This window comes from Pundamilia nyererei, unplaced genomic scaffold (genome assembly GCF_000239375.1).
Source record: "Pundamilia nyererei isolate P.nyererei 1_Seehausen unplaced genomic scaffold, PunNye1.0 scaffold00001, whole genome shotgun sequence".
In the NCBI taxonomy this organism is placed as follows: Eukaryota; Metazoa; Chordata; class Actinopteri; order Cichliformes; family Cichlidae; genus Pundamilia; species Pundamilia nyererei.
In genome coordinates, this window is record NW_005187402.1 from 6,863,223 (window position 1) to 6,889,214 (window position 25,992).

Here is a 25,992-nt window from a genome sequence, read left to right on the forward strand (position 1 = left end):
ACATTGTTAACCAAATACCGGTATGACTTTTTCCATATAGTCTTACGCAAAAAGAGTCAAATTTCTAAAAAATAAAAAAGCTCTGACCGATTTCACCAGGGTTGTCCACTGCAAGCCAGTCCAGAAACCTCTGTGTGTGTGTGTGTGTGTGTGTGTGTGTGTGTGTTTGAGTGTGCATGGAGGACTGGGGGACCAAGTGTTCAGTAGTGACAGGCTCAAGCCTCTGAAAGAAAATCAATCGTGTCATAAGAGGAAGGTTTCCTCCAGCCTCCTTCTCCCTCTTTCTTCCCTCCTCCTCTTTTTTCTCTCTCCTCTTCTCATCCTTTCTCCTCTTTTCTCCCTTTTTCTCCTTTTCATTCTCCTCATCTGAGAGGTCATCCACCCACTGCTCCATTTATACCTTTATCACACCCTTTTTTCTCTCTCACTTTTTTTTTTTTGGAGACTGTTTTTCTACACAGCACTCCCCGTGTCATGCATGTGTGACATACGGATCAATTCAAGAGGTTAACCTAGCTAAAACTGAGCCATTAGTGAGAGAACTGATCCTGGATCAGCCCTCATTAACTAAAAGAGTACGCAAACTGTCCAGATAAAAGAAATGACACCCCCACCCAAACCAAGGCCAATTAACCGAGAATGCTGAGACTAGTTGAATTGATGGCACGCCTTGTTTTGTTTAACAGAAGTTTGGTTTTGAAAAAAAAAAGAAACTGATAAGACTTTCTTTTATTGTGAATTTAAGATGTCCTTCAGTTATTTATCATTAAGGATGAACACACACAGACACACACACACTCTCGTATACACATAGGGCAAGCATCCACCTGTTCTCCTCTCCCCTGTCTCGCCTGAGGGGACTAGTGTGGTAGATAACAGTTTGAGTGGGCCTTCTGCAAAACACTAATCAGACCTAACACTGCCTAATTAGCACAGAGTCCACTGATTGGCTTACAGCAATAATTAACACAGGTGAGAATAATTAGCTCCCCATAGACCTGTTTGTGGCTGCTGTGTGTGTGTGTGTGTGTGTGAGAGAGAGAGAGAGTGAGAGAGAGAGGGAGGGAGTCTGTGTGTGTGTGAGTGTGTGTGTGAAGGATGTTATTATGCAGTCTTGGTCCCTAGTGAGACTGAGGAGGCAGAGAGAAGAATCAAACTCATTACTGAAACCAGGCCAACCTGTGTTAGGTGCTCTGCTTTCCCACACCCAGAGAATTAGCCACACAGAGATCCACCTCGTATTTCTCCTTCTCACTCACTCTCTCTCTTTGTATGCATGTGTGTGTGTATGCTTATACTTTTTCCCTTTTCTTCTTCTTTCTGTCTCCGTCCCTTATCCTACCAACCCCACCCCTCCCCTCCACCCCCTCCCCCATTCCCCATTGCTGATGAGTGAAGGTACGTTTGAGGAATCTCACCGCTAGCTGAACCTGCTAAGATGAGATGAAACGCAGACGCGGAGCATCTTTCGATCACATTCTGTCTCACCGGTGGTCTGCCTCTTTCTTGTATCCCGCACCCAACCCGTCTTTCAATCTCTCTTTTCGAATAGCAAGAACGTCAGTGACTGCTGCCCGTTCCTCGTCATATAAAAAGCTTTATCGTGCGCTTCACCCTCTCCACAACACGCGAAATACCGCCAAGCCGCTCAGCTGCATAAAGAGGGGGACTGAAGAGCCTCATGTTTGTCTTACAGAAACAGAGAGCGAATGGGATAATGAGGTAGACTGGGGAGGAGAGACAAAGAAAAAGAGGACGTGACATTGTTTTGCTGCAAGACTGGCCGTCGTTCATCAGTCTGCGAGCAGCGTGGTGTCCTCCATCTCACTCTCCCCAGTTATTTTTACCAAAGTGCTGCTGCTTTGATCAAGCCGACATCACAGAGAAGGAGATGGGCATAAAGACATTGAGAGGGGGGTTAATATTGGAACACAATTGACGGCTTGTCACTTTTTAGCTCCCAGGCACCAACATCGCCAAGTAGTTAGTTAGAGAGAGTAAGATAGAGAGGGGGTAACACACACATACACTCACATATACACCTCCAAGAGCTTTTTGTGTGTTAAATAAATAACAACCACTGATGTAAATTGGTGTTTCCTGTAGTGTGCGGCTGCTCCCGGGAAGTATTTTTCATGTCGAGGCATTTTAGAGTGGTTTCGGAGCGCAGCATGTACAACTAATGAATTTAACCCCCCGAAACTGAGTGTAAACTCACACAAATGCACAGTTTCGCTCTCATGCGCACATGCTCACTGGGAAGGGAGTCAACCATTTACCTGACCACAGGTGAGCCACGTACCAGGCGGCTGATTGCCACCCACGTCTTCCTCTCCACACAACTGTTCTCCACCCACCGGGATCCAAGGGGAGGCGCCAGGGGTAACATCAGGCTGTAATGGCAAACTATCAGAGACATTGAGGGTGCGGGAAGCTCACTGCTGGTCGACTGATCTCCGGCGTTTCATTGACAAGGCCTCACATGTTCACTAGATTTGTTTTATTGGGGTTTTTTTTGTTCTGTTTGCTCGTGGTAAACACTCACCTCTTGTAACAGGCAGCTACTGCCTCTGTCACACCGAGGCTGTCAACACAACATTCAACCTGCACCGTAATCCACATCACACTGAGCTGCACAGCATACAGATACACACACACACATGCATGCGAGATGTACTGTATGTATGAGCGAAATAGATGTACTCAGAGGCAGCTTAAATGCATATAAGGGCTGTTAAAGCTGTGTTTATGGGAGGCATTTGCATAGTGTTCACAGCGCGTTCTGTTTCCCATACACACACAGGCGCAAGCACACACTCCTAAGAGGCACTTCTCTACCACAAACACTCTCAATACGCCTTCCTGACTTTAAAAAAAATGAAAGAAGCTTGATTGAGGCAAAACAAGAAAGGCTGTTTTTTTTCCATATTTCCTGTTTCAATAATTAATATGCATGAGTTTTATGGCCGCTTAAGATGCGATCAATTATTCATTAACAGCATGTTAATTGCATCCACAGTCGTGAATATTTAACCAAACACTAAATCAATGAGGTCGAATGAGCAGCAATATGGACACTTTATAAGCTTTGCCAAAAAATTAGGTTAGGCTTTAATGAAAAACAGGAGAGAACAGATTGAAAAGGGACAAAAAAATGTGAAGAACCAGCTTCACAAAAGGAAGGGAAGTTTGTGTTAGAAAGCAAACAACTGGAATAAATGCATGATCGTTGTAATATTATAGTCAGTAACTCTTAGCCTTTTCTCCCGTTTTGTCTCTTTTTTTTCTAATCTCCTTTTTTAAATGGAGAGGATGTAATCTCTTCATCTTTGCCCACTGTAGCCAGCCTTTTTTTCACTCTCAAAGACTCCAGACTCCTTTGTCCTGGATCTTTGTGTGCTCGTGTGTGTGTGTGTGTATGTGTGTGTGTGTCTGCGTGTCACAGCGGTGTCTGGACAGTGACATTTCTCTGCTTGGATAACCATCGCGCCCTCTGTCCCTCTGTCCGTCCAGCCATGACGCAGGGTAATGTCACCTGTCAGTCTCAAACTCCTACTTACAACCGCTGTCCCCCACCCCTCCTCAACTCTCCCCCCACTCCATCCGCATGGAACTTCACCACCCGTACACCACCTTCTCACTGTGACCCTAACTGCCCCTTCCCTGGACCTCACCTGGGGTACAAAGCCCTCACCATCTTCCTTTTCCTGCTCCTTTTGTCCTCTTCTCCACTACCTCATATGACTCCATATCCTCTTGGTCTTTCATTGCACATATCCAAATGGCAACCCCACCCCTTTATTCCCCTTATTTGCCCCCCTAGGACCCCAAAATATGGCATAGGAAGACAGCACATATAGCACTAGTCAAAGTCAGCAAAGTCAGGGGGGTGGGAAGTTGACTTTTTGACTGGGCCCAGTTGCATTCTGCGCCTGTTTTCAATTATTCTCCTGGCACTGGCAGGGTGGAGGTTTATGTATTATATGGGAATGTAATTGACTATAACTGCCCTCTTAACATTAACCAGGTGTACTAGCTGAGTGTGTGAGATTAGGCCCCGGGACTTGGCTGTTATGGAGTGTTGGCCTGTCTGTGAGGTTGTGTTGTTGTTGATGTATTTATATCCTACTCCTGTGCGGTGCCGCCCATTACCACCGCATTTAGATGTGCCTTTCCCCGACTCTGTGCGCATTTCTGTGCATGCCTGTGCTTATGCGTGCATGCACTAAGCTCCCGCTCGCTCCTTTTTGTGCAACTTCCATCATTCATCTGCCTGTGTGCGTGTAAGAGTGAGAGAGAAAGTAAAGAAAGAGGCAGGATACAGATACAGCCTGCTTCAAGGGGGGCCTGACTTTACAAGGACAAAGTCAAAATGGGCCCATTCACAAGGCTGACATGCTGTGATTTGTATGTATAGTGGTGTGCAGCCTGCAGGGCACTAGCCCAGGGGCTATCACAGACACCCAGACCAGTACACCAGCAGGGGGAGGTGATGGAGGCGAATCGAAATTGCGTGTGTGTGTGTGTGTGTGTGCATCAGTGTTTGTGTAGAGAAAGAAGGGTGTGTGATGAAAAAAAAAAAAGAAGCATCAACAGGCTGTCAATCAAGCCCTAGCCACAGCTTGTCACTCCTCGATAGAGCTCATCCGGGGGAGAATGGGAGTCCCTGGGACCCCGAGAGGAGAAAGGAGCAGGTGCTGGAGGGAGGGCGGAGGCAGCAGGGAGGAGGTGACTGTCTGCCTGTCTCAGTGACTCAAGCTTGATTTGATATTTGATACCGAGCATGTGGCATTTGAATGCAAATCTATTTTGATTGTCTCACCGTCTGATAGGGTTAAAAGGAATCTATAGGGGATATGCATGCGTGCATGTGTATCAGAGGGCCGGCTGGAGACATTCACATGCACAATATAAAAAAGAGAATTATTCAGATGGATTATATTACTGACCATTTTGCCTGCATCAAGCAATCCCCTGTCTGCTCTCAAAGTGATATACAGATATTTAATAGAATAAATTCAAAAGGTAAAAAGGTCAGAGGTCACACAAATGGGCCATGTAGTCATCATCGCCTCCTTGATGTTATAGCAGAACTGAAAAAACTCAACTGTGTGCACACACATGATGTGCACATGTACATCTGAAAATCTGAGCCCGTGCAGGATAATTATTTTTCCTGTATGCACGTGGAGGATTGTGTTTAAAAGCAAGCATGCCAAGTAGGTAGACAGACGGACAGATAGATCGATGGATAAAGTCGGTATTACTGCAGTATGGAAATCTGAGGCTCAGTTCCCCTCCCAATTAGAGTAGTGACTTCTGAAATGCCATAATACCCATTAATTAGCAGGCTGCTATTTTCTCAGTGATTTGGCTAATTAGTCTGCGAGGCTCTACACTATCTGGACCATTATTATTGGGCTGAAGCCATGCAAGCACACTCGCGTGCACGCCCGCGTTCAAGTTGGTGCACAAACACGAGCGTACTCACCATGTACCTTACAACTGGAAGCACAGTTGAGACTAATTTAAGTGGCATCATTATTTGCTTGCGGGACAGCATGAAAGAGTTTCAGCTGAAGAATGGTTTGATGAAGAGGCAGACACACACACACACACAAACACGCACATTGCCCTCATCGTTAGCTATATGGTCTTCATAACATGGTACTGATACTGGCAAAAGCCCATCCTACTGTTAGAAACATAAGGAAAGCTTTTCAGCCCTCTGTAATGACTTGGCATGTATGTGTGTGTGAGAGAGAGTGTGTGTGCAGCTCTCTCTCTCTCTCTCTCTCTGCTTCGACAGTCCATCAGTGTCTCCCACCGGACAGACAGGCCACTGACACAGCACCACAAGGCCAGGAAACCTCTTCAATCACTCCCTCACTTTTCCTTCTCTGTCAGGCAGCAGAAAGACGTGATTGATCTGTTGTTTCATCACCACCATGATAAAAGAAAGAAGTCGCTCTTCTTTCAGCGTGTGTGTTTGTGTGTGGCATCCACCTTCTTAAAACTTTATTAATCATCTTCATCAATAACACAGCCCTAACATTGGTCATCTTATACTTCGCATGTGTATGTACGTGTGTTTGCGCGCACGTGTGAACGTATGCTCGCACCCCTTGCAGCCCGGTGAACTTCATAAGTGTCCCATCACCACTTTAATCAAATTACTTATGAACCAAAATTGACAGTTTTCATTAATTATAAAGGATTATTCTAATTGCGATTCAAATTTATTCATTTAGAACAGACGGCATTCAGTAATGTTTCAGGAAATTTGCATATTAAATGGAGAGGGTAGGCGATTAGCTATGCTAATGTATGCATGATTCCTTATTTTGTGATTGGTGGGCCATATGTAGCAGGCTGGGGGTGTGCAGGTGAGGAGTCTAGAAGGAGCTGTAATATGTTTGATAAACACAGAAGGATGCAAGGCCAAAACATACACGTGCACACGTATTTGCACACACACACACACACACATCTGTGTTCAGTATCAGTCTCCCTCCGTCACACACTCTTTCTCTGTCTTGCATTTTCTCGGTCTCACCCCGCTCCCTGTTTCCACATTCCTCCCTCAAGACCCATTGGAGGAAACAACTTTTCACCCGAGAACAAACATGGCACACTAATTATGTTTCTGATTTCTGATCCTGCTGCATTTAGAAACATAACCTTGAGCCTGTGTACAGTCACAGTCACAGTTATGATTTAATGTGGTGTTTAAATGGAACAAAAAGAAAGAACTTTTGCGAGCGGCACATTCATCCCCACAATGTATGGGGCCGGTCCAGGGTTGACACAGTGCTCTTTATCAAGCTATATATAGTCGATGCATTATGCATTAAGTTTAACATGTGCTTAAATCAACAGTATTCAATATGAATGCATCAGTCTTTAAGTAAGGCAGAGGGGAGAACAGTTAAGGTAAATGACTGCACGGGGAGGTACACAAAGCAGGCTGAAGGGCCCGGTCTCACACACACGCACACACACACACACGTGCGCGCATGCATGCATGCGGTCACACACACCCTTCGGCTGTGTGGCGGTGTCAACCCAGGCTGATGACAGGGCCATTATTCACTGGTCAGTCCCACGAGGGCAAGGTTTGGGCTGGACAGCGTAGCAGCGCGTCCCAGCATGGCAGGACAGCGGTGAGGTGAGAGGGACCAGGACCCTTCATTACTCCCGTGGTTGGGGGCCTGGAGCCTCTCTTTCTCTCTTTGTCTCTGTCTCCATCAGATTAATGGGCCAGGCCCGACAGAGGAAGTGTTTCAATCAGTGCCGCCTGCCAAGATTGTCCATCACCTAGACAGCCTGCTATTCATCATGGCTTTGATACACAGACGCACATACACACACACATGCACAGATGTTTATTTGGTTGCATTTTTCTGTGGGTGGTTGTGGCGTGAAGCCAGCCCACAGGTAGCGATCTTATCCGACTACAAGTTGTCGAACCGGGCGCTCTTTTCTCCGTCATCAGGAAGGCTCTCATTTCCTTGTGTCAAAGCGCTCGGCGCACAACTTCTCAGCTGAATTTTGAATGATCTTTTTCGGATGAAATGGATGAAACACAATTGGTTAAGTGTCTCTGGGACTTCTGTCCCCAAGCTGGGACTTGAGCTCCGGATCCAGGGGGAAGCGAGGAGAGATCTTTCCCCAAGCATAGCCTCTCCCCGAGCGGCAAAGGCACAGCGTGGATCCCCCCACGCTCCCTGACCCGTCGTCTCCCTCCTCCTGGGTCCATTTGTTCTGAGAAATATTTAACGACAGGGCAAATTCAACCGGCATGACGTGCACACACATCGAGCAGATAAAGAGGAGGATGGGACGGTGCGTGGAGTGAGCTCGAAATGAATTTTTCAGCGCAGTGAGATGTTCTATTTGAATAAATCATGACACTTAAGATAGACATGAGGGCAGTATAGAGGTGCCCACCACTACTTTGAGGAGTAGCACTCCAAAGGAATGAAGTGCGTGTGCGTGTTTGGGAACGAGACAGAGAAAAATGGCCTCTCTTTGTCCATTTACTTCAAAGTTTTTGTGTTCAGTATTATTTTTTTTACATATTTAGTTAAATATTTTCTCTTTTTAGTCAAGTCACATCACTTTATCTTGCACCGGTGTTTCTGTCACTGTCTATCTAAAGTGGGCCATTGCAGACTATTACAGGCTGGTGTCCGAGACTGAAGGCCAGGCCCAGAGACAGACCTGGTTCTGGATTATTAATGTCCCCCCAACCCCGTGGAGCCAGGCCGCCTCCTCCACCCAGTGCCACCCCCCCTTCCTCTGCACTACACCCCTGGGGTCAGCCTGCATGGCTCCTGGTGCAAGGCCCCCCTCATAAATCTCCCTAAATTAGTGTGTGTATGTGTGCACGCGCGCGCGTGTGTGTGCCTCCATGCTTAAACATATACTGCAGGCAGGGAGACAGGTCACCACAAAAACAAGCCAGTCAGGCTCTCGGTTGAAGTGTCAGTGATGCATGGCGGAAAGAGTGCAAGAAAGAGTTGCAGAGGAAAGAAAGAAAATGAGAAATGAAACACGAGGGGAGGAAAAGAAAATATACAAAACAGGAGTTGAAGAAGATATTTGATTCCGTGAGAGCGCCGGACTTCGCTTTTAGTTTGGTCGCCTATTTATTGCTCCTTTAATATTTTTTTCTTGTTTTTTTGTGCTGTAACATTATATTTGCTTACAAATATTTACACTTAATTTGAATCTGCCTCTGACTTCATTAGGATTGATTTCCTGAGCAAATCTTAATGCTTAATTGCTGAAGTGCAGGAACTTCCATCCTTCTACCTGCCTAGATTAGTTCAACATGTCCCACGGTGGTAACAGGCATGGGGAAGTGCTGTTGTGTCACTTAGTTAACCCCGGAGACAAATGGCTCCCCTCCGGAGCACAGTGAATTACACACCTCATGAAGCATATTAGGAGCCAGACACAGGGGCTTTTCTTCTGGAGATGATCTGTACAGCAGAAATGGATGGAGGGAGAGGAGAGGGCTGAGTTATGGTATCACCCGCAGCCATTTTTACAGCGCATCAGCATCAGAACAAAACAGAGAGAGAGAGCGAGAGAGCAGCATGAGGAGGAGCGAGGGAGAAAGAAATGGCAGAGAGATGTCCAACAAAAGGTGGAAAAGATAAATAAACCAAAGCTGCGGAGGAAGATAAAAAACCCAGAGTTCCAAAGTTATCTGTGTTAGATTTGACAAGGAAAACAACTCTTTACCTCATTTGTGGCTAATGTGGCAAAATTATTAGAAAATATAACAGCATTGTCCCTCGGAGGCTTCATTGCTGTTAGCTAATCACTTAGACAATCTTTATCACCACAGTAATAATATTTAGATGCTACAGGGATTACTTAAAAGTTGTGTTATAATTGCTTTTCCTTGTTTTGTTTTTTATGGGCAGAGGGTGAGTTTGTGTTTAATTGCTCCAAAGTGACAAATAATGCCCCTTATGATATGATGAAAGTGTGAGATCATTAAATTACTACGCCGACTGGCTGCGTGTGTTTATTCGTTCAGGGTTTTTTTTTTTCTGCTTTTACAAATTTATGCCATGAGGCTTCAAGAGGCCAAGCAGTTATTTTCACAAATTCACTTCCACAGCCATTTCTAGATTTGGAGGGGGGGTAATTACGTGAAAGCAAAATGGTTTTATTTCATTTAATCCAGCCGGCGCAGCAATTTGCACTGGTAATATTTGTAGCTGTGGAGTCTGCACAGTAAAACAGCTGAAAACCACAAGAGTTTCAAATACAAACAAGGTAGAGGGAGGCTGTAATCGAAGCACGACCGTGCGCGGGAGACAAGGGTGCGTGTAAAGCAACTGAAAATTGATGTCTTCAGAGAAGATGCTGTTTTATTTTTACATTTACTATGTGTAAGACTTAAAAAACATCATATGCTGGCCTGAGGAATATAAATACAGAAGTAAGGAGGCAAAATCCCCAAACACACACACAAATAAGTTGTCAGGTTATCCAAGTGCTTTTCGGCGTTCAGCTTATTCGTTTCATTATTTTCTATAAATCTTATACAACTACATTCCCCTACGTCTCCCTATAGTAAAAAAAAAAGTAAAGAATTAAAGATACTGACTTTGGTAGGACTGACTCTGTAGGTCCTGAGCCTGATAAGATGTAATGTGACCATGATTATTTTGCTTGGTGTTCCCATTTTCTTGGACCAAACTACTCTCACACGCCGCCGTGTGCATGGAGAGAGTGAGAAGCAACAATTGTTAGACATCAAATGGGTCCCCTATTGATCAAAAGCAAAGAAAACAGTATAATAGGGAGCTGAATCGAGCAAATGAGAGAATTACAGGCTATCTGTCCATATTTACCGGTCAGCTGTCAATCAGATTATCCATAAATCCGTATGGTAATCTCCTTGCTAATGCATATCCACCCCCCACTCCTACAACACACACCCACACTCTGTTGATCCATGTAAATGTGTGCCAGTGGTGATTCCAGTCCCCTCGGCGCTCCCTGGGAGACGAGATGGAGCACAGAGGAACCAGCTCGCTGCAGTTTTGTAATGTTTCCACACGGCTGACTCGAGACACCTTAAGTCATGTAAATAATGAATCAGATGATGCGCGATTGTGGGAGATCCGCATGCTGACATATAGAGCAGCATATGAGGCGTGCTGACTTTCTCTCGCTGTGTTTCAGGAGCAACCCAACCCCCTCCTCCAAACTCTAATATTTAACCCTCTGATTTGGTCACCTCTGACTCGGCTGACCCTAACTTTTCTCCTTCCACTTATCCATCATCTATCTGTCATGAATAGCGGAGCAAGAGGAGGAGGAGGGCAGTTGAATAAAGCGTAGAATCGATGAATTAAACAGGAGGCGCAGCTAGGAAGGTGGAGTATGTTGGACAAGTGGAGGTAGGCCACAGCTGTCTGCGAGGCTGCTCCCTGACCTCGAGGAGACAAGAAAGTTGGGAGACCCTCAGTCTGTGGGGTCTAACAGCCACTGTAAAAAAAAAAAGGGGGGGGGGGGACTCCATCTCTCTGCTTCATGAATTATTGAGATATTGGCCTACAGCTTCTAAAATATACAGGAGGGTGGTCTGTCTCTCCTTTCAGATTTCACATACTGTCTACCTCGTCTCTCTGTCTATGTTTCTATCAGTTTCTCCTCTCACTTTCTGCCTCCTCTGTTTTTTCCCCTCTTTTTCTCCCCTCCCCTTCTCATTTCGATTTGGCCGCTCGAGCCAGCGAGACTGTAAATCAGAGCACAAACAAAGCCAAAGAATAAAACAGAGCATCAGAGAAAGACAGTTTGTTATTGAGAGCATATAAGAGTCTTTTTTTCTTCTTCTTCTTTTGCTTCAAGAGGAGCATCTACCACTAACCAGCTGTCACGCATTTAAAAGTTGTCAGGGATAAATTCACGAGTTCTTGTGTTACATCAGATGCTTATAATGCACACAGCAGTAGGCTGGCCCTTGGAATGAGACATAACTCCAGCTTGTCCATTTATCTTCTTTGCTCCTTTCTCTCTCTCTTTTTTTCTCGTATCCCTAGATGAAGCAATTGTCCAAGGCACGCTGCTACTTACAGTGTTTCTCTTGACATGTTTCTGTATGTGTGTCTGTGTGTGCCCGCGCGTGTGTGTGTGTGTGTGTGTGATGCGCTCACTCGTGCATGATTATATCTGAGGCGGTTGGCTCCAAACGCGCTGCCCAGTGCAGAATCCTAGCCATAACAAATGAACAGAGGGGAGAAAATAAGACATATGAAAGAAAAGCTGAGCAAAGGAGTGATTCTCTCACTGGCTGGTCGAGATCTGTATTGTAAGCAGTTTCAGCTGTCAGCACTTCTTTGAGCTACCTCAAAGGGAAGTGGGGGGGGATTGGGGGCGGGGGGGGGTCGGTGGTGGTGGCGTGTGTTGTAGTTTCATTTTTCCCCTTTTGAGGGTTCCTGTTTATTTGTACACGGCGCTGTTTATTTTCGCGGCTCATTTGATTTCGGTGTTTTTTGTGTGTTTTCGTTGTTGTTGTTGTTTTTTAAGACAGACAGACAGCGCAGAAGGGAGAGTGACGAGACGTACAGTGGTGTAGGTTCAGTTAAAGAAGAAGTTGTCAGGCTTCGAGCCTTGAGGTGGGGCTAGGGAATAAATTGTCAGCCGTCCCCCTTCCTGCTTTTCAGCCCACCCCCACAACTCTCCCCTTTACTCCTCCGACCCTCCCTCTCTCCCCCGTTCTCCTTCCCCTCCCTCCCTCCTTCATTAAGTATTGATGCGGGTAGCCATACTTGCCATCTCAGCCTATTAATAATGCATGGCAGGTGCTGTTGATGTGGTCTCTCACACTGAGATTGAGAGAGGCAGGAATGACAACACTATGCTGCAGAGTAGCTACAGCACAACCTCCGTCACACGGCTGTGCAGCTGTGGGGGGGGGGGTCTGCGTCTGCCCTGGTGAGTTTATGGCAAGCTGTGACAGCAGCTCCAAGAGATGGATATACAAGGTAGCATCTTACTCAATATCCCGGAGCTGTTTTTACATAGAAAAGTGCCTTTGTCATAAACAACTGATGGATGATGGTGGGATAGTGTATGAGCCTTGTCTGCCACTGCTCTTTTATTTGTTTTATTTGTGTTGTGTGTTTTATTGAAGGGAGCTCGCACTGTTTCAGTGACTCACAGGTGCTGTTGCAACAGCTCATTCGGTTCTCTTGCTGTTTGTTTCTCTTGCACGTGCAGGTTCTTCCTCAAGTTCTTCCTGAAGTGTAACCAGAACTGCCTGAAGAATGCAGGGAACCCTCGAGACATGAGGCGTTTTCAGGTGATACATAACTGTCTGAATGCCTAGCTCAGTGTTTATAGTGGACAGGAGTAACACTTCTGTCTGTTTCTTCTTCTTCTTCTTTCTTTTAAGGCTACACACACAACCACAGCAGAATCTCCTTCCCTTCAAAGAATAACAGAAAGAATTCAAAAGATCTCTTTCTAGTAAAAATGTCCAGAAGCCACAGAGCATAAATGTTCGAAAGTTACAAAAGAATTAATAAACAAATGTCCTGAGGACTCAGAGAAAAGCATCACAACAAAAGAACGTTCAGTTCTAAACCCACATATGAAAACGCCACAAACAAAGCTGCAAAATGCCTCATGAAACGATAAGTAGATGTGAACCCGTTAGGAATGATAAACCCAGCTTTCTATTTGAAAGCTCTTCAAAGCATCTTTCTGCTCTTTGCTTTGACAACTCTACAGGTTTGGATGACTCCTACTGCTCTCACAGCTTTGTTTTTGGTGGCAGCCACTGGCTCCTTTAAGGGAAAAAGCTCTGAGAATCCACTGTGCACACACTTCCTGTTCCTTCTGGAAGAAAGGCTCGCCACTGGCAGCCATCTTGGCAACAAATTTGGTGGTTATTTTGAAGCCCCTCTCTAAGTGAATGAGGAAATAGCAATAACTTTAATTTCAAAGGGACATAAGTGTTGCATGTGTAGAATCACCAGTGAATCAGAATCGATTTTTAAAAGTTTTCCTAACAAGTTACACTTTAACTCTTCATGTTATAATAAAAATACAAAATACTTTGCACGTGCATTTGTGCATCTAAACTGGCTAATAGATGTCCAGATGTGAACAACCCCCATATATGCATTCAAGGAATTCTCCTATGAATTTCTATTACGGATCATTGGTGTCATGTGTCCAGTGCAGAGAGCTGCTGGCAAAGGTAGAGAGGTATTTAGCAGCTAAAGAGCACGCCATTTCTCTCAGAGGTTGGTGGAGACCAAACCATAGCTAAAAGGAGAGTGCTCCACATCTACAGGATGTGTAAGTAGGCAAATGTAGGCTATGGTTTGCTAATACATCACCAACACATACTGTGTGTTCCCAGCTATTTTCTTAAGTGACCAAAGTGGGGTTTTTTTTTTTACTAAACAAGCACCACAGATATGGTAAAGCAAGCAAAATAATGTCAAATTAACCCCTCTGGGACAACAAATAATGGAAGTAAAACTTAAAAAGTGTAAAACATACTGTTCATTAAAAGAAAACAAGTCCTAAAAGCCATGAACGTGTGAGACTATACGAATAAATATTATAATGTAAACAGGAGTATTTGTTAAACGTGGGTTAAAGATTATGTAATGTGTGTAAGCGTGTGTGTGTGTGGGTGGGAGTGAATCTCAGGGTACACGTATGTATAGCGCAGGTGACTGGCAGGTCATGTGAAAGTAAGATATTGCTGTCATTCATTAGACAGGAAGGAGCAGTAGGGTCATATAAGTTTATACTTCTTCCTACTCACGTTCAAGCATAAAACTTGACTTACTTATATACAGATGATTAATATATTTGGGTTTTTTAATATCCATACATGTCAGTTGTGCTTTATTCTTTTACATGTTTAAAATAAATGTATATACTTTACAAAAATAGTGATTCATATGTTAAAACCCATTTATTCCTAGAAAATATATCAACCAGTCTTCATGAAGTGTTTGGTAAATTGTAGATATAACAAAAGAAGTATAAACATGTTTACTTCAGTGTGAAAGTAAGTTAATCCACATAGCATTTTGCAAGAACTCCTAATGCTTGTCCGGCGTAATCACGACAGCATTCAATTACTGAAGATTTGTAAGCAGCCACAACAGGGTGCTGGTTGTTGTTTTCAACACCTTGTTTCTCACTTTCTTTTGGTTTTCCTTTTCAGGTGGTTGTGTCGACTACGGTGAGCGTGGAGGGTCACGTTCTGGCCGTCTCCGACAACATGTTTGTGCACAATAACTCAAAACACGGGCGCCGAGCTCGGAGGCTGGACCCGTCAGAAGGAACGCCATCCTACCTGGAACACGGTATTTAAAGCGAGAACAAAACACCTCGGCTCTCTTCCCCATCTTTCTTTGTCTCCTTCACTTTATTTCTCTCTCTATGACTCCACTCCTCTCCCTCCCTCTCTCAACCCCTTCCCCCCTGTCTGGCTCCACACTCAACCCTTCCTCTGTCTCCCACTCCACTCCCCTCCAACCTCCTTTCTTTCTTATCTCTCTCCTGTTTCCTCCTGGATTCTCACTTTCCTCTCTTGTAGGGTTTCTAACTCGAGCTAAGAGAGGAGTGAGTGGTAGCTAGTGAGTCTCTTGTCTCTCCCTTGTGGCTTGCTCCCCTCAGGTCTCTGCCTCTGGGCCTTCTACTCTGCCTCGCATAAGCACTATGTGTCTTATGAGGTCTGTTCTGCTTAAAGCCAACACTGGCTTTATTTCCTCGGAGACCTGCTTTTATCCTCCAGCCCTCCATCACTCCCCATCCCTCAGGTTTTCAAACACACCCATACACATACTGAAAAGCCCCTTGCACACACATACATACACACCCCCGCATGCACAGTCAAACCCAAACCTTTAATACTTCATAATGACATGTGCACATGATTTAGGAGCCTGCACTGATTCCCAAGTCCCTAATCCAGTTATTTTCTCATTTCGATTTCCCAGACATTGAATAAGAGAAACATATTTTTTTTTCTTTGAGGAAAGTCAACCTCAGGGATGATAATGACAAAAAAATAAGCGGGGATTTACATGATGGCCTATAGTAGATTGCATTAAGATTGAATGTTATGGTTAAGTCTTTCTAATGACTATTCTCCAGAGGCAAGGTGGACCACTTGTCCCTGCGACTGGTCTCACAGATGATTAGAAAAGTTCACAAAGATGAGACATATTGGAGACGTCAGCGAGGCTTGGATCTTGCACATAAAGAAGAGTCCACACAGGACACCAACAGATGTTTCTCGTGTCGTAGAGATTTGTTTGGGAATTTCTTCCCCTCTGATTTTCAGTTTTCCCGGTGATGGGAGTTAAAAAGGAGGAACAAGAGGAGTAAAAGGAACAGAACAGGTTACAGGGAGAAATGTAAATGTGATGAAAGAATGGGGGGAAAGTGCCCAACAGTGTAAAGAATAGAGAAATAATTTTTTTCATTAAAAAGAGGACAGTAGTTTCCCATTCCCCCCACCCCCTTTCTGGTGTGGGTTCAGTTTGTGTGCAGGATGCGCAACTTTGGGGCCCATTTCAGGCGGTAATAGATGAGCAGTGCATAGAGTTGAACAGATGGCACCGAGGAACACCCCAAAGTATAATCCTATCACATGGATTCACGTTCCACCATCTGGTTAATCCACACACACACACAGATACACACATAAACACACACATGCACATCGAGCGCACATAATATCAGCGGCTGTGAAAAGGAGGCATCTTAGGCCATGATTACGGCCACAGATTGCTGCTTGGTGAACGCTGATCTCTGCAGGCGTATCGGGGGGCTAAATATCATTCCAGCTTGTTGGGGAGGATCAACAGAACAGGGAGTCAGGCAAAGAGCAAAGGCTAGGCTGCAGGGAAAAAAGTCAGCCTAGTCTAAAGTGGATTATGCCGCTTTACAGAATTACAGCATGTCTGACAAGCTGCATATCTGTTAAGGAGAGGAGATTCAGCTTGTATAAACATGTATTTTCCCAATGCTGTTCTTTTCTTCAATCACACCCAGCAATCATAACACCAAGAGATAAGGTCAAAAAGCACACTGAATGGCAGTTATTGAAAATGCTGTTTATTGTTGTGGTCCCACGTACTTTGTCCCATAAGATGCGAAGAATATGCTTAGAAGGAAAACACTGGGAGCTTAGAAAAACCCATTACAAATGTACCGGGCAGAAGCTGGAAGGAGTCCATGTGGTCGTGCTCTGAGACACAGGCTACTACACAGATATATGAAACAGGCAGCTGAGCAAGAGCTAAGTGTTTGGCTAATGAAGGCAGTGTATTCAGAGGGCAGAGCTACTGTTGGCTCTGCTGTGTTCCCCGGTCGCATGGCCTTTGATCAGACACTGAGCACACCTGACATTTACACGCCCGCACGCTTTGCCACGTGTCATAAAACAAGTGCACCGCCGCTGCCCTCACACACGGGGCAGGGGTGATGTTTAATAACGGGGCGAATATAATCACTCTGATTAGTATTCCTCACTCGCCCCCCGACCCCTGGGAGAGAGGCGATAGGTGATATATGTGTATGTGTGTGCACATGTGTGTTAAAGAGAGGGAGAGATGGAAAGTAGAGAGGACTATGCATGCTGCCAATAGCAAAAGACCTTCTAGGCTTTCATTAGGATAGCAGCTAATCTGTTATATATATATTTTTTCTTTTCCAGCAACCCCCAGCATCAAAGCCATCAGCCCTAGTGAAGGCTGGACCACAGGGGGCGCAACAGTCATCATCATCGGGGACAACTTCTTTGACGGCCTACAGGTCATCTTTGGGACAATGCTGGTCTGGAGTGAGGTTAGTCACAATTTAGTCATATTTGTGTTGTTTTGTTTGTTTTATTTTTATTGGCTTGGTACACTTCTTATATAGCCAGTGTGGGCAAACAGTCTTTTAAATGCTTCATTTGGGAACCATTATTTTTACATTAGATTAAATACATAATTGTGATTTAAAAGTGCCAAAAAAAAACTTGTAACACTGTAGCATCACACTTTTGATAATGTTGTAATTATTTTATGGACAAATAATATAATCAGATAAACCCTTGTTACCCACACTGCATGAAATCACTATTACTAAACAGAGAGCAACCATCTGCAAATAGCCTTATTTAAATTCCACCAAAACTACATCAAATGTTGAAAATGAGGCATGTTAAGTTGTTTCCAGCATATGGAAAAGCTGGGCAAATACATAAATAAAAATCACCTGGAGGAAAACATGGATCAGTGTGTGACGCTGTTGTCGGATAAAAACCAGAACCCTTAAAAAACGATTTTCCTTTATTTGAACAGAACAAAGCATATGTCGTTGTTGAGTCATGTTCAGCAGTGCTGATCATCTGAAGTCCCGCATCAAGCGAGAACAGGACAACATTTGGCTTTCACAACTACTCGGTTCCCAAACACTTGCATCGTGTTGTTAAAAGAAAAGGTGATGCAACACATTGGTAAACATGTCCCTGTCCCAACTTTTCTAAAACGTGTTGCTGGTGTTAAAAAAATCTAAAATTTGAGATTTTTTTTCAACAAAGCAAAGTAAATCCTTTTAGTTCCAACAAATCATATCACATGTTTATGCAATTCCTACATTATTATAGGGTTTAAATGAATGGGAAAGCACAGCATTCTGTTTTTGTTTGCATTTCACACAAAGTACCAGCATTTTTGGAAATGCTTTTTAATTGAAATAGCAGTCATGATTAATAAATGATACTATACGAAATAACTGTTTGCAGGGCTATAAATGCATATTAGAAATACTTAACAATCTCAATAGAAGCCTATTGTTGCATTTCTCTCTGTCAGCTCTCACTTCTGTCATATTGCTATTCACCTCTCTTCCTGTCTTTTAATACGGTGCTATCTTCCGTCTTGAAATATATTCACATCGTACAGTATGAATCCCTTTGTAAGGAGCATCTGCTACATGACTAAAATGTAAATGGAGTCTATGTGTGAAATTGAAGGTCAGTGAGCAGCGCAGCTAAACAGCTTTCTCTTTAGTAAAGGAATAATTCTATAAAAAGCTCCTATATTATCTCGCTGAGAGGTGAGTGGGGCCAAACAATGCTAGAATGAAAGCCTAGCTAAGTGAGCAATGAAAAGGACAGCTAGAACAACACACACACAGATGCACACATACATGCGCACATACACAAAGCGCTGGCAGCAGCAGTGATAGCTTTTGAGCACTGCTAGTTTTGAGTGCTCGTTCACTACAGCGTGCAGGAAACAAGCACTCAGCGAGGTCTCATCTGTGTTTTGTCTTGTTACCGTTTTCCTTCAAAGACCCTTCAGCGTGAACACACGTGCGTGGCGAGCGGGCTCATCAGCTGCACTAAGTGAGCCTGTTTAAGACACAATTGTGCTTTAATGTGACTAACGGCAGCTTCAGCTGACAGACACGGAGACAGGGGCAGGCGCATTATACATTAACTCGCATTGTTCAATAGGCGTACGCAGAGGAAAAGTGTGTTTTATTCATAAACAGATAACTGCTTTTGAACCCCTCTTACAGAGTCCATGTCAGCACCGATAACCATCCCAAGCCTCACAGTGACATTGCCTTAGGCTACGAGGCCACCTGAGGGCTCGTAGCCAAGCGCATCATTTTCAGGCCGATTATACAAAGAAAAAAAGTCAAAGCTGCAGAGGAAAGGTCCGAGATGAGCCGAGAATACACCCACCCCCACCGGTGCACATGTTTAGATATGAAGTATCATCACATTAATCTGCCTGGCCTTTCTACTTTTCCTGTAGCTCATCACCCCCCATGCCATCCGCGTCCAGACTCCACCCAGACACATCCCCGGGGTGGTGGAAGTCACACTCTCCTACAAATCCAAACAGTTCTGCAAAGGCACACCTGGACGCTTCATCTACACAGGTACCTTTACACTAACATTTACCAATCTGCTGGCTTTTCTCCCAGTTTCTCTCAATTCTACATACAACTCATGTAGAATAAATTGACAGCTATAAGCACATCAAAATCTTCACACGCTGACTTTAAGTTTTATAAAGATCTCACTTTATTGTTATATATATATATATATATATATATCTGTATTCCTAAAGTTTTGTCTTTCAGTTTATAAGCTGTCATTTCTCTGGACGGTTTCTGGTGAAAAATGTGCATGCTAAGCAACTTAAAATTCAATAACAGAACTCAATAATTCAGTGGAAAAAGCCTGCTGATCAGAGGAGGAAAAGCATTTGCCCTCTTTTATGAAGCAGGTGAAGGTCAGGAGGAGGATTAACCTTTTGATTGGTGGGATTATTGAGAATTGACCCTGTCGAAGACGCGATTCAGAAAGGAAGAGGCCCGTGTGGAGTGTGTGATATTTATTTATTTATTTATTTATTTACTTTATTTTTTTGATGGTCAGCACAGGGGCATGAATAGCTCGAGTGTTACATCAGAGCACGTTGGTGCAGAGTGCGAGAAGAGCGGCACAGAGAGAGTGAATGTGAAGCTGTGATTAACCAATGCAAGGCCACAGGTCCTCTGGGAGACTGTGAATCACATAAATCTGTCTGTAATCTCAACCACTGATAGACTTAGGCCATAAGCCCCGGCTGGAATTACCAACATTTGACAAAATCACAATTGAGAGAAAGCGCGCGTGCGTCACATTGCTAGCGTTTCCTGCATCTTGTGTGTTCCTATGCGTCACAGCTATGACTGTGTTTTGTGTTTTTGTGGGGAAGACTGCAATAGGATGCCTGTGTCTGTTTGCACGTAAGTGTGAACATAGTCCAAGCACACACATGCACGCTGACAAGTAACTGCATTACTAAGACACAGGGCAGATGGGTGGGCAGCCTTTGCCATGCCAGAGCTGTCCAACAGCCCACACTCTGCCAAACCCATAGAGCTATGCGTGTGTGTGTTTGTATAAGTGTGTGTAGGTGTGCATATGTGTATACGCAGCCTTTTAATGTGCCAGACATGTGGCAACCGCATGCATAAACGCCCTATCGCTTCCTAGTCCTCCAATCTTTCACCTTGTCACATTCACTTATTCAAAACTCGGCTTCTTTGAACAAATTCATTCTTTCCCCGCTTTCTGTCCCTCCATGCTCGGCTTCCGTGGGGGCGCATAGAAGAATCTCAACAGGTGAGAGGTAGCAAGAGGTCATCCGCTGGGTGCCGAGCGCATGCGCCACGGTGCCGCGTGCCAAGAGCTGGCAGTGACAGAGTCAAGTGTGTCGAGGCACAGACCCCAGTTCTACTTTTCACACACTTCATTCCAGCCACCCCCGTGGGCAATTGTACGTCTCAAATATAGGTTTTTGTCATTTTACTTTCTCTCAGTGAGGAGGAAACCTGCTCACATTTAGCGGCGGGAAAAAAGAAAAAAAAAGAAGGGGAGGATGAGCAGGGCATTTGGAGCAGAAAAGCAATCGATGTGAGTGGAGAGAGAGAGAGGTGGATGAGAAAGAGGAGAGAGGAGAAAGATGGGAGCGAGGGATGGAGGATTACCATGGGCCATGTTGCCCTCCTGGGTCTGTTTGGCACCAGTTTGAGCCCAGTTGCCAGTGGGTACTAATCATGGAGGATTGGCAGCGCTGCGTGGCAGCTGGCAGCCGGCACATACACACACATCAACACATCCCCACACTCACAGACATGCATATACTCCTATATTACATGTGCATGCGCGATCACACACACATGCACGCTCTGAATTACATTGGGGACAGCTGGCATTGCTAATCAACTTCTGCTGAGGAGAGGAAAGCGAGCAGCTCACAGACCTAATTAAGTCAACACATACCCGATACTGCTGCTACTGCTGCTTTGCAAACATACCCGACACACACACACAAACCTACCCACATAGCCCTACCTATAGGTTTATCCCCTCCGCCCTTCTCTGCATCATTATCGATACTCTAGAACCAGCCGCCACCAAAATGAAAAAAAAAGAAGAGACGAGAACTTTTGGTGCAGAGAAAATTCGAAGAGAAGCTATTACAGTAATGTGTCCTCTGCCGTCTCTGAGGACTCCTGTGCCATTAGACTTCAGAAAGCTCCAATTAGACTCATCAAAGGCAATTAAGCTATCCACTGATAAGAATAGAAGAATGTTTTTTTTAATTCCCTGCTCTTCCTCTGTCTTTTTATCCCCTTATCCCCCTTCTGTTCCTCTCTCTGCCCTCTGCCTTACCCACCTTTGGGGCTGAGAGCTTTCCCTAATCTCCCTCACTTTCCTCTGCTCTCTCTCCCTCTCTCTCATTATCAGGTCAACCCCCCCACCCCCCCTGTACAAATGCATCTCCATGTTTGGTTGTGTATCACCTTTTACTAGATTGCTGTCTTTGTAACATTCATCAAGGAAGCTCTCTCTTTTCTTTTTGCCATGCAACATAAAATGATAATACCCAACCAGTGCAGCCTATGTGTGTGTACCTGTACTCATGTGTGTGTGTTTGTGCGACACAAGGATGCCGGCCATAGATTGGGGGAGTTGATGAATCACCCTTGTCGTTCAAAAGGCAATCCCTCCCTCCTCAGTATGCAGCCTTGTCTGCTTAGTGCTTCCACTACAGCTTCTGCTGATATTAAAAGGCTCTGCTGGCTCACATTAAGGCTGGCACCGCGCACGGTGACACGCATCCGCGCACGCACAAACATTAGGGGTAGTTTTTCAGCGCTCAGTGCAGATTAGGTGTGTAGGAAACATCACTCAGTTGCGGCAAAAGAGGCACGGGAACAGTGAGGGGGGGGAGAAAAGACAAAAGTCAAGAGCAGAATTTAAACCAGCTGCTGCTGACATCTCTCTCCGTCTCTGCACGCCTGCCTGTGTGTTCCAAATTAGTTTTAGGACTGTCAGTTGTCTCTCATTTTATACAGTGCAGACACTGTATTGTAAAAGTGTGACACAGGTAAGTGCTGCAAACAAGAGTCTGCAGTTTAAAGTTAGTGCTAGCTCTAATTAAACTGTCCCGAACTGTGGTGAAATCTGCTGGTGATGCACACTGAGAAGCACTGCTTTAATTACAAATCACCAGAGTGCTTTAAATTCCTAAGTATATGTGATCCTGGTTGTGTTGATATCATAATTTTGGAGACGCATGCATGATAATCAGCGGGAAAATCTCCCGCACATGTTGCTGCATAAACAAACTTAACATTAACATAGACAGACGTAGTCTACATTCATATACACACGTGGATCGCCGCACGCATGAGCACGTTCGCACATCACACAGATGCACGAATGTGGCACGAAGTCATCTGGCAATAAAAGTGGGGTGCAGCCACGAGCTGGTCAATTACTTGTCTTGCTCCTGTTTGTGAATGCTGTCTTTTATTGAGCCTGGGCGGGATGCCTGCTGTTGATTAAAACGGCTGGTCTACAGCTGGAGACAAGGCCAGCTGAGATAGCTGCATACATTCCCGTTTACGGCACGCAGTCTTAACTGCGAGGAAATTCACACCTCTATTTGAGATTGAGATTAATTTTCTGCACCATGTGGCTTGTCTTGCCTCTTTAGCATGCTCCGTTCTTATTACGGGAGCATCTGCTCCATGATGATGATGTAAATGAATTTCGAATGTAGATTATTTTGTTCCCCGCCGAAATGAGCGGCGCTCACCGGAGGAAATGATTTCTCGTGTTTTCTTATATCTTAATTCAAGCGCACACTTTTCATCTGGATTTTTCAGAATTTGCATTCTCCCAGCGAGAAGCCATGCTGTCAGGTATTGTTAACTGTCGACATGCACTTCTTTTTTTTTTTTTGCAACAGATAATTAGAGCTTAGGTTGTAGTAGTATCCACACCTCCATTGATTTGTAGAATCTCTCTGCACACACACACACAAACACACACACATTCTTTCCCTCCTTCCAGCCCTCTCTCAGGCTCAGCCTCTCCTCTCCTTTAGGAGCAAAAAGCTCTACTCATCTGTTTTCTGTGTATGAATTTCCAGCCATGCATTAGTCTCCCTGACATGTTCAAGCGATGCTTTATTTAGCTTGTCGGATTCTGCAAATAAACGCAATCTCAGGGTTTATGGAAAAATGGATAAAAATTAGATTGTAAGGTATTGATCTGGATTGTGAGTAGTTGGTGGGGGTGCTGTGCGTGTATGTGTGAGAGAGGTGGTGTTGGAGGTGGGGGGACGGGGAGCTCTCATGTGTGTGTGTGTGTGTGTGTGTGTGTGAAGAGGGTGGGGCGTGGTGGGGGTGAGCAGAAATGAAGCCGTAATTCAGGGCTATTGAACCCCCTGCCACTGGCGGCATCGATCGCCAGGCAGCGGTTATGAGATCACACCTGAGCACTGGAGACTGCAGAGGGGAGGGAAGGACGGGGGGGAGCTGTGCGGGCAGGGGTGGGGGGAGACGAGGGAAGGGGGAGACGAAGGAGTAAGGAGCGAGGAGGAGAGAGAGAGAAACAGAAGGTTGTGATATGATCAGCTCCTTACCCGCTGTCTGAGGGCCTGTTAAGGTGTTAACATCAAGCCTCAGAGCCAATTACCTAACCCTGCAAGTACACTACCCACTCACCTCCTCACACTCACAGTGTTGTGACACAGAAGGAGAAGAAGACAGGGCAACTGGACGCTGGCTGTTGTTCTCCCCTCCTCCTGCTCTGTGTTTCCAGGACAACTCCACTCTTCTGACCTCTCAATTATCCCTGATCCCCCCCCTCCCCACTCGACCTTCTACTCTTTGCACCCCAAACATCCATCCGAAACCCCCCCCCCTCCCCCATTCACCCCACCCCTTCGTACACACTCCCCCTGCGGCTCTGTGGGTTATTATAGTGAAATATGAAGCGATGTGGATTCTAGGCTTCATGAAATTTCCATGAGCATTGATCTGATCTGATGTGGGTGATTGCTAGGTGAATCCCTCCAGTCCAGAGCTGTTGCTCATCTATTCATTTATTTATGGCAGTTATGTTTTACTGGCTTTGATTTGCTCTTCTGGAGAGCGACAGCTAAGGATTATAAATATACCTGAATAGGAGAGTGTGCTTGGAATCCTGGAGGGCAGCAGCGCACCACTCCTCTTTCCAACTTGGAAAGTTGTTTTTTCTTTTTTTTTCTTCTTCTAGCATTAATTCTTGGTGTAAAATGTGAGATATTGAGCATGGATATAAGGGCATAAAAAAATAAGACAATCCCCAAAGAGGCACAGGCAGATAGTTAGTGATGTGCGTTGTCCCCCACATACTCGTCTTCTGGTTTATGGTCCTTGAAAACGAGCAGAGACAATATCACTTCCTCTCTCAATTACCAAAATTGTCTCTTTATTTGTAATAGGGGTATCTATGTATGTCTTGGGTTTTTATGCTATTGTTCACTCGAGGCTCATTTGGCACATTGTGGGGAACTGATAAAAAATTCATCATAAAAACAAAAGCCTCTGAGACGAAAGAGAGGATGTTGTCGGAACAATCCCTTCCTCAGACTGAAGGCCTAATCCAGGGCAAATCCTCCTTAAAGCTTTAGAGAGATCAGAGAATAGGGAAGTAATGTCAAATATTTGTCCTCGGAAATAATTCATACTTTATTTGTTGCATGTGATCGCCTCATTGTTTTGGCTTATTTTATCAGCAAACCAGCTGGCCCTGTAATGTGTGTCATTCTCTGTAAGCTGAACCAGCCTCTGGCATCTCTACTTCGACTTTTCCATCTCTTTGCTGTCTTTGCTTCTAGCTATTCACCTTTCCTTTCATTCACTCTTATGGATCGCTGGAACACTCCACTGGGAGAGCTGTCCAAATACATTTGTGTTGCCAAAACAGAGCATCACCCATTCTCGCTCCCGCACGCTGTTTTTTTCGGTCCGTGTGTTTGAGCGGGCGGGCTCAGGAGGAGCCGTGGTGAAGTCACTGGAGGTCCAGCAGGACAGCTTGTACTCATAGCCTCTAGGGGCCTTTTTTCTGGGGGCCGCCTAGTCAGCCTGGCTGCTCAGATGTGAGGCGAGCAGGGCATCAGCCCCCAGGAAACGTCCAAGCTGCGACCCACAGGGGAAACAGACGGACGGCACAGACGCATACAGGCGATTTTCACGTGTAATGGCGCCTTTTCTTTTTCTTCCATACAAGCGCACATTTACTGTTTCAAACTCTGTCCGGAAGCAGCATCTTAAAGGCTGTAGCGCAGGAAAGTTGTCAAGACTGTGCCCTGACTCCCCGAGGCAGCCCGCAAAGACAGGAGAGGGAGAGACAGTACATTAGGAATGAATTATGTGGAGAGAGCACTTATCCAACAATCCTCCTCTGAAGTGTTTGTACTATAAGCCTCAGATCTTCATTGTATTTATTCTAATGTTTAAATATTCATGGTAAACCTTCTCATATTCAATTACCGAAGCACGACCACAGCATGCAGAGAGTGCTTTCTCCCTGCTGCCTGGATGATCTGACTGTGTGTGTGTGTGTGTGTGTGTGTGTGTGTGTGTGTGTGT

General features: G+C 45.0%; 1 protein-coding gene across 4 annotated transcripts in view; it reads left to right on the plus strand.

Annotated features, from left to right (window-relative positions):
- Nucleotides 1-25,992, plus strand: part of ebf1a (EBF transcription factor 1a) — a 52,872-nt gene that overhangs the window by 16,144 nt on the left and 10,736 nt on the right. For all 4 annotated transcript variants that reach the window (XM_005719597.1, XM_005719596.1, XM_005719598.1 and 1 more), the window contains exons 7-10: nucleotides 12,751-12,832; nucleotides 14,723-14,864; nucleotides 17,225-17,355; nucleotides 19,323-19,449. In XM_005719597.1, coding sequence (XP_005719654.1) covers nucleotides 12,751-12,832; nucleotides 14,723-14,864; nucleotides 17,225-17,355; nucleotides 19,323-19,449 — 482 coding nt within the window. The remainder of the gene's footprint in view (nucleotides 1-12,750; nucleotides 12,833-14,722; nucleotides 14,865-17,224; nucleotides 17,356-19,322; nucleotides 19,450-25,992) is intronic.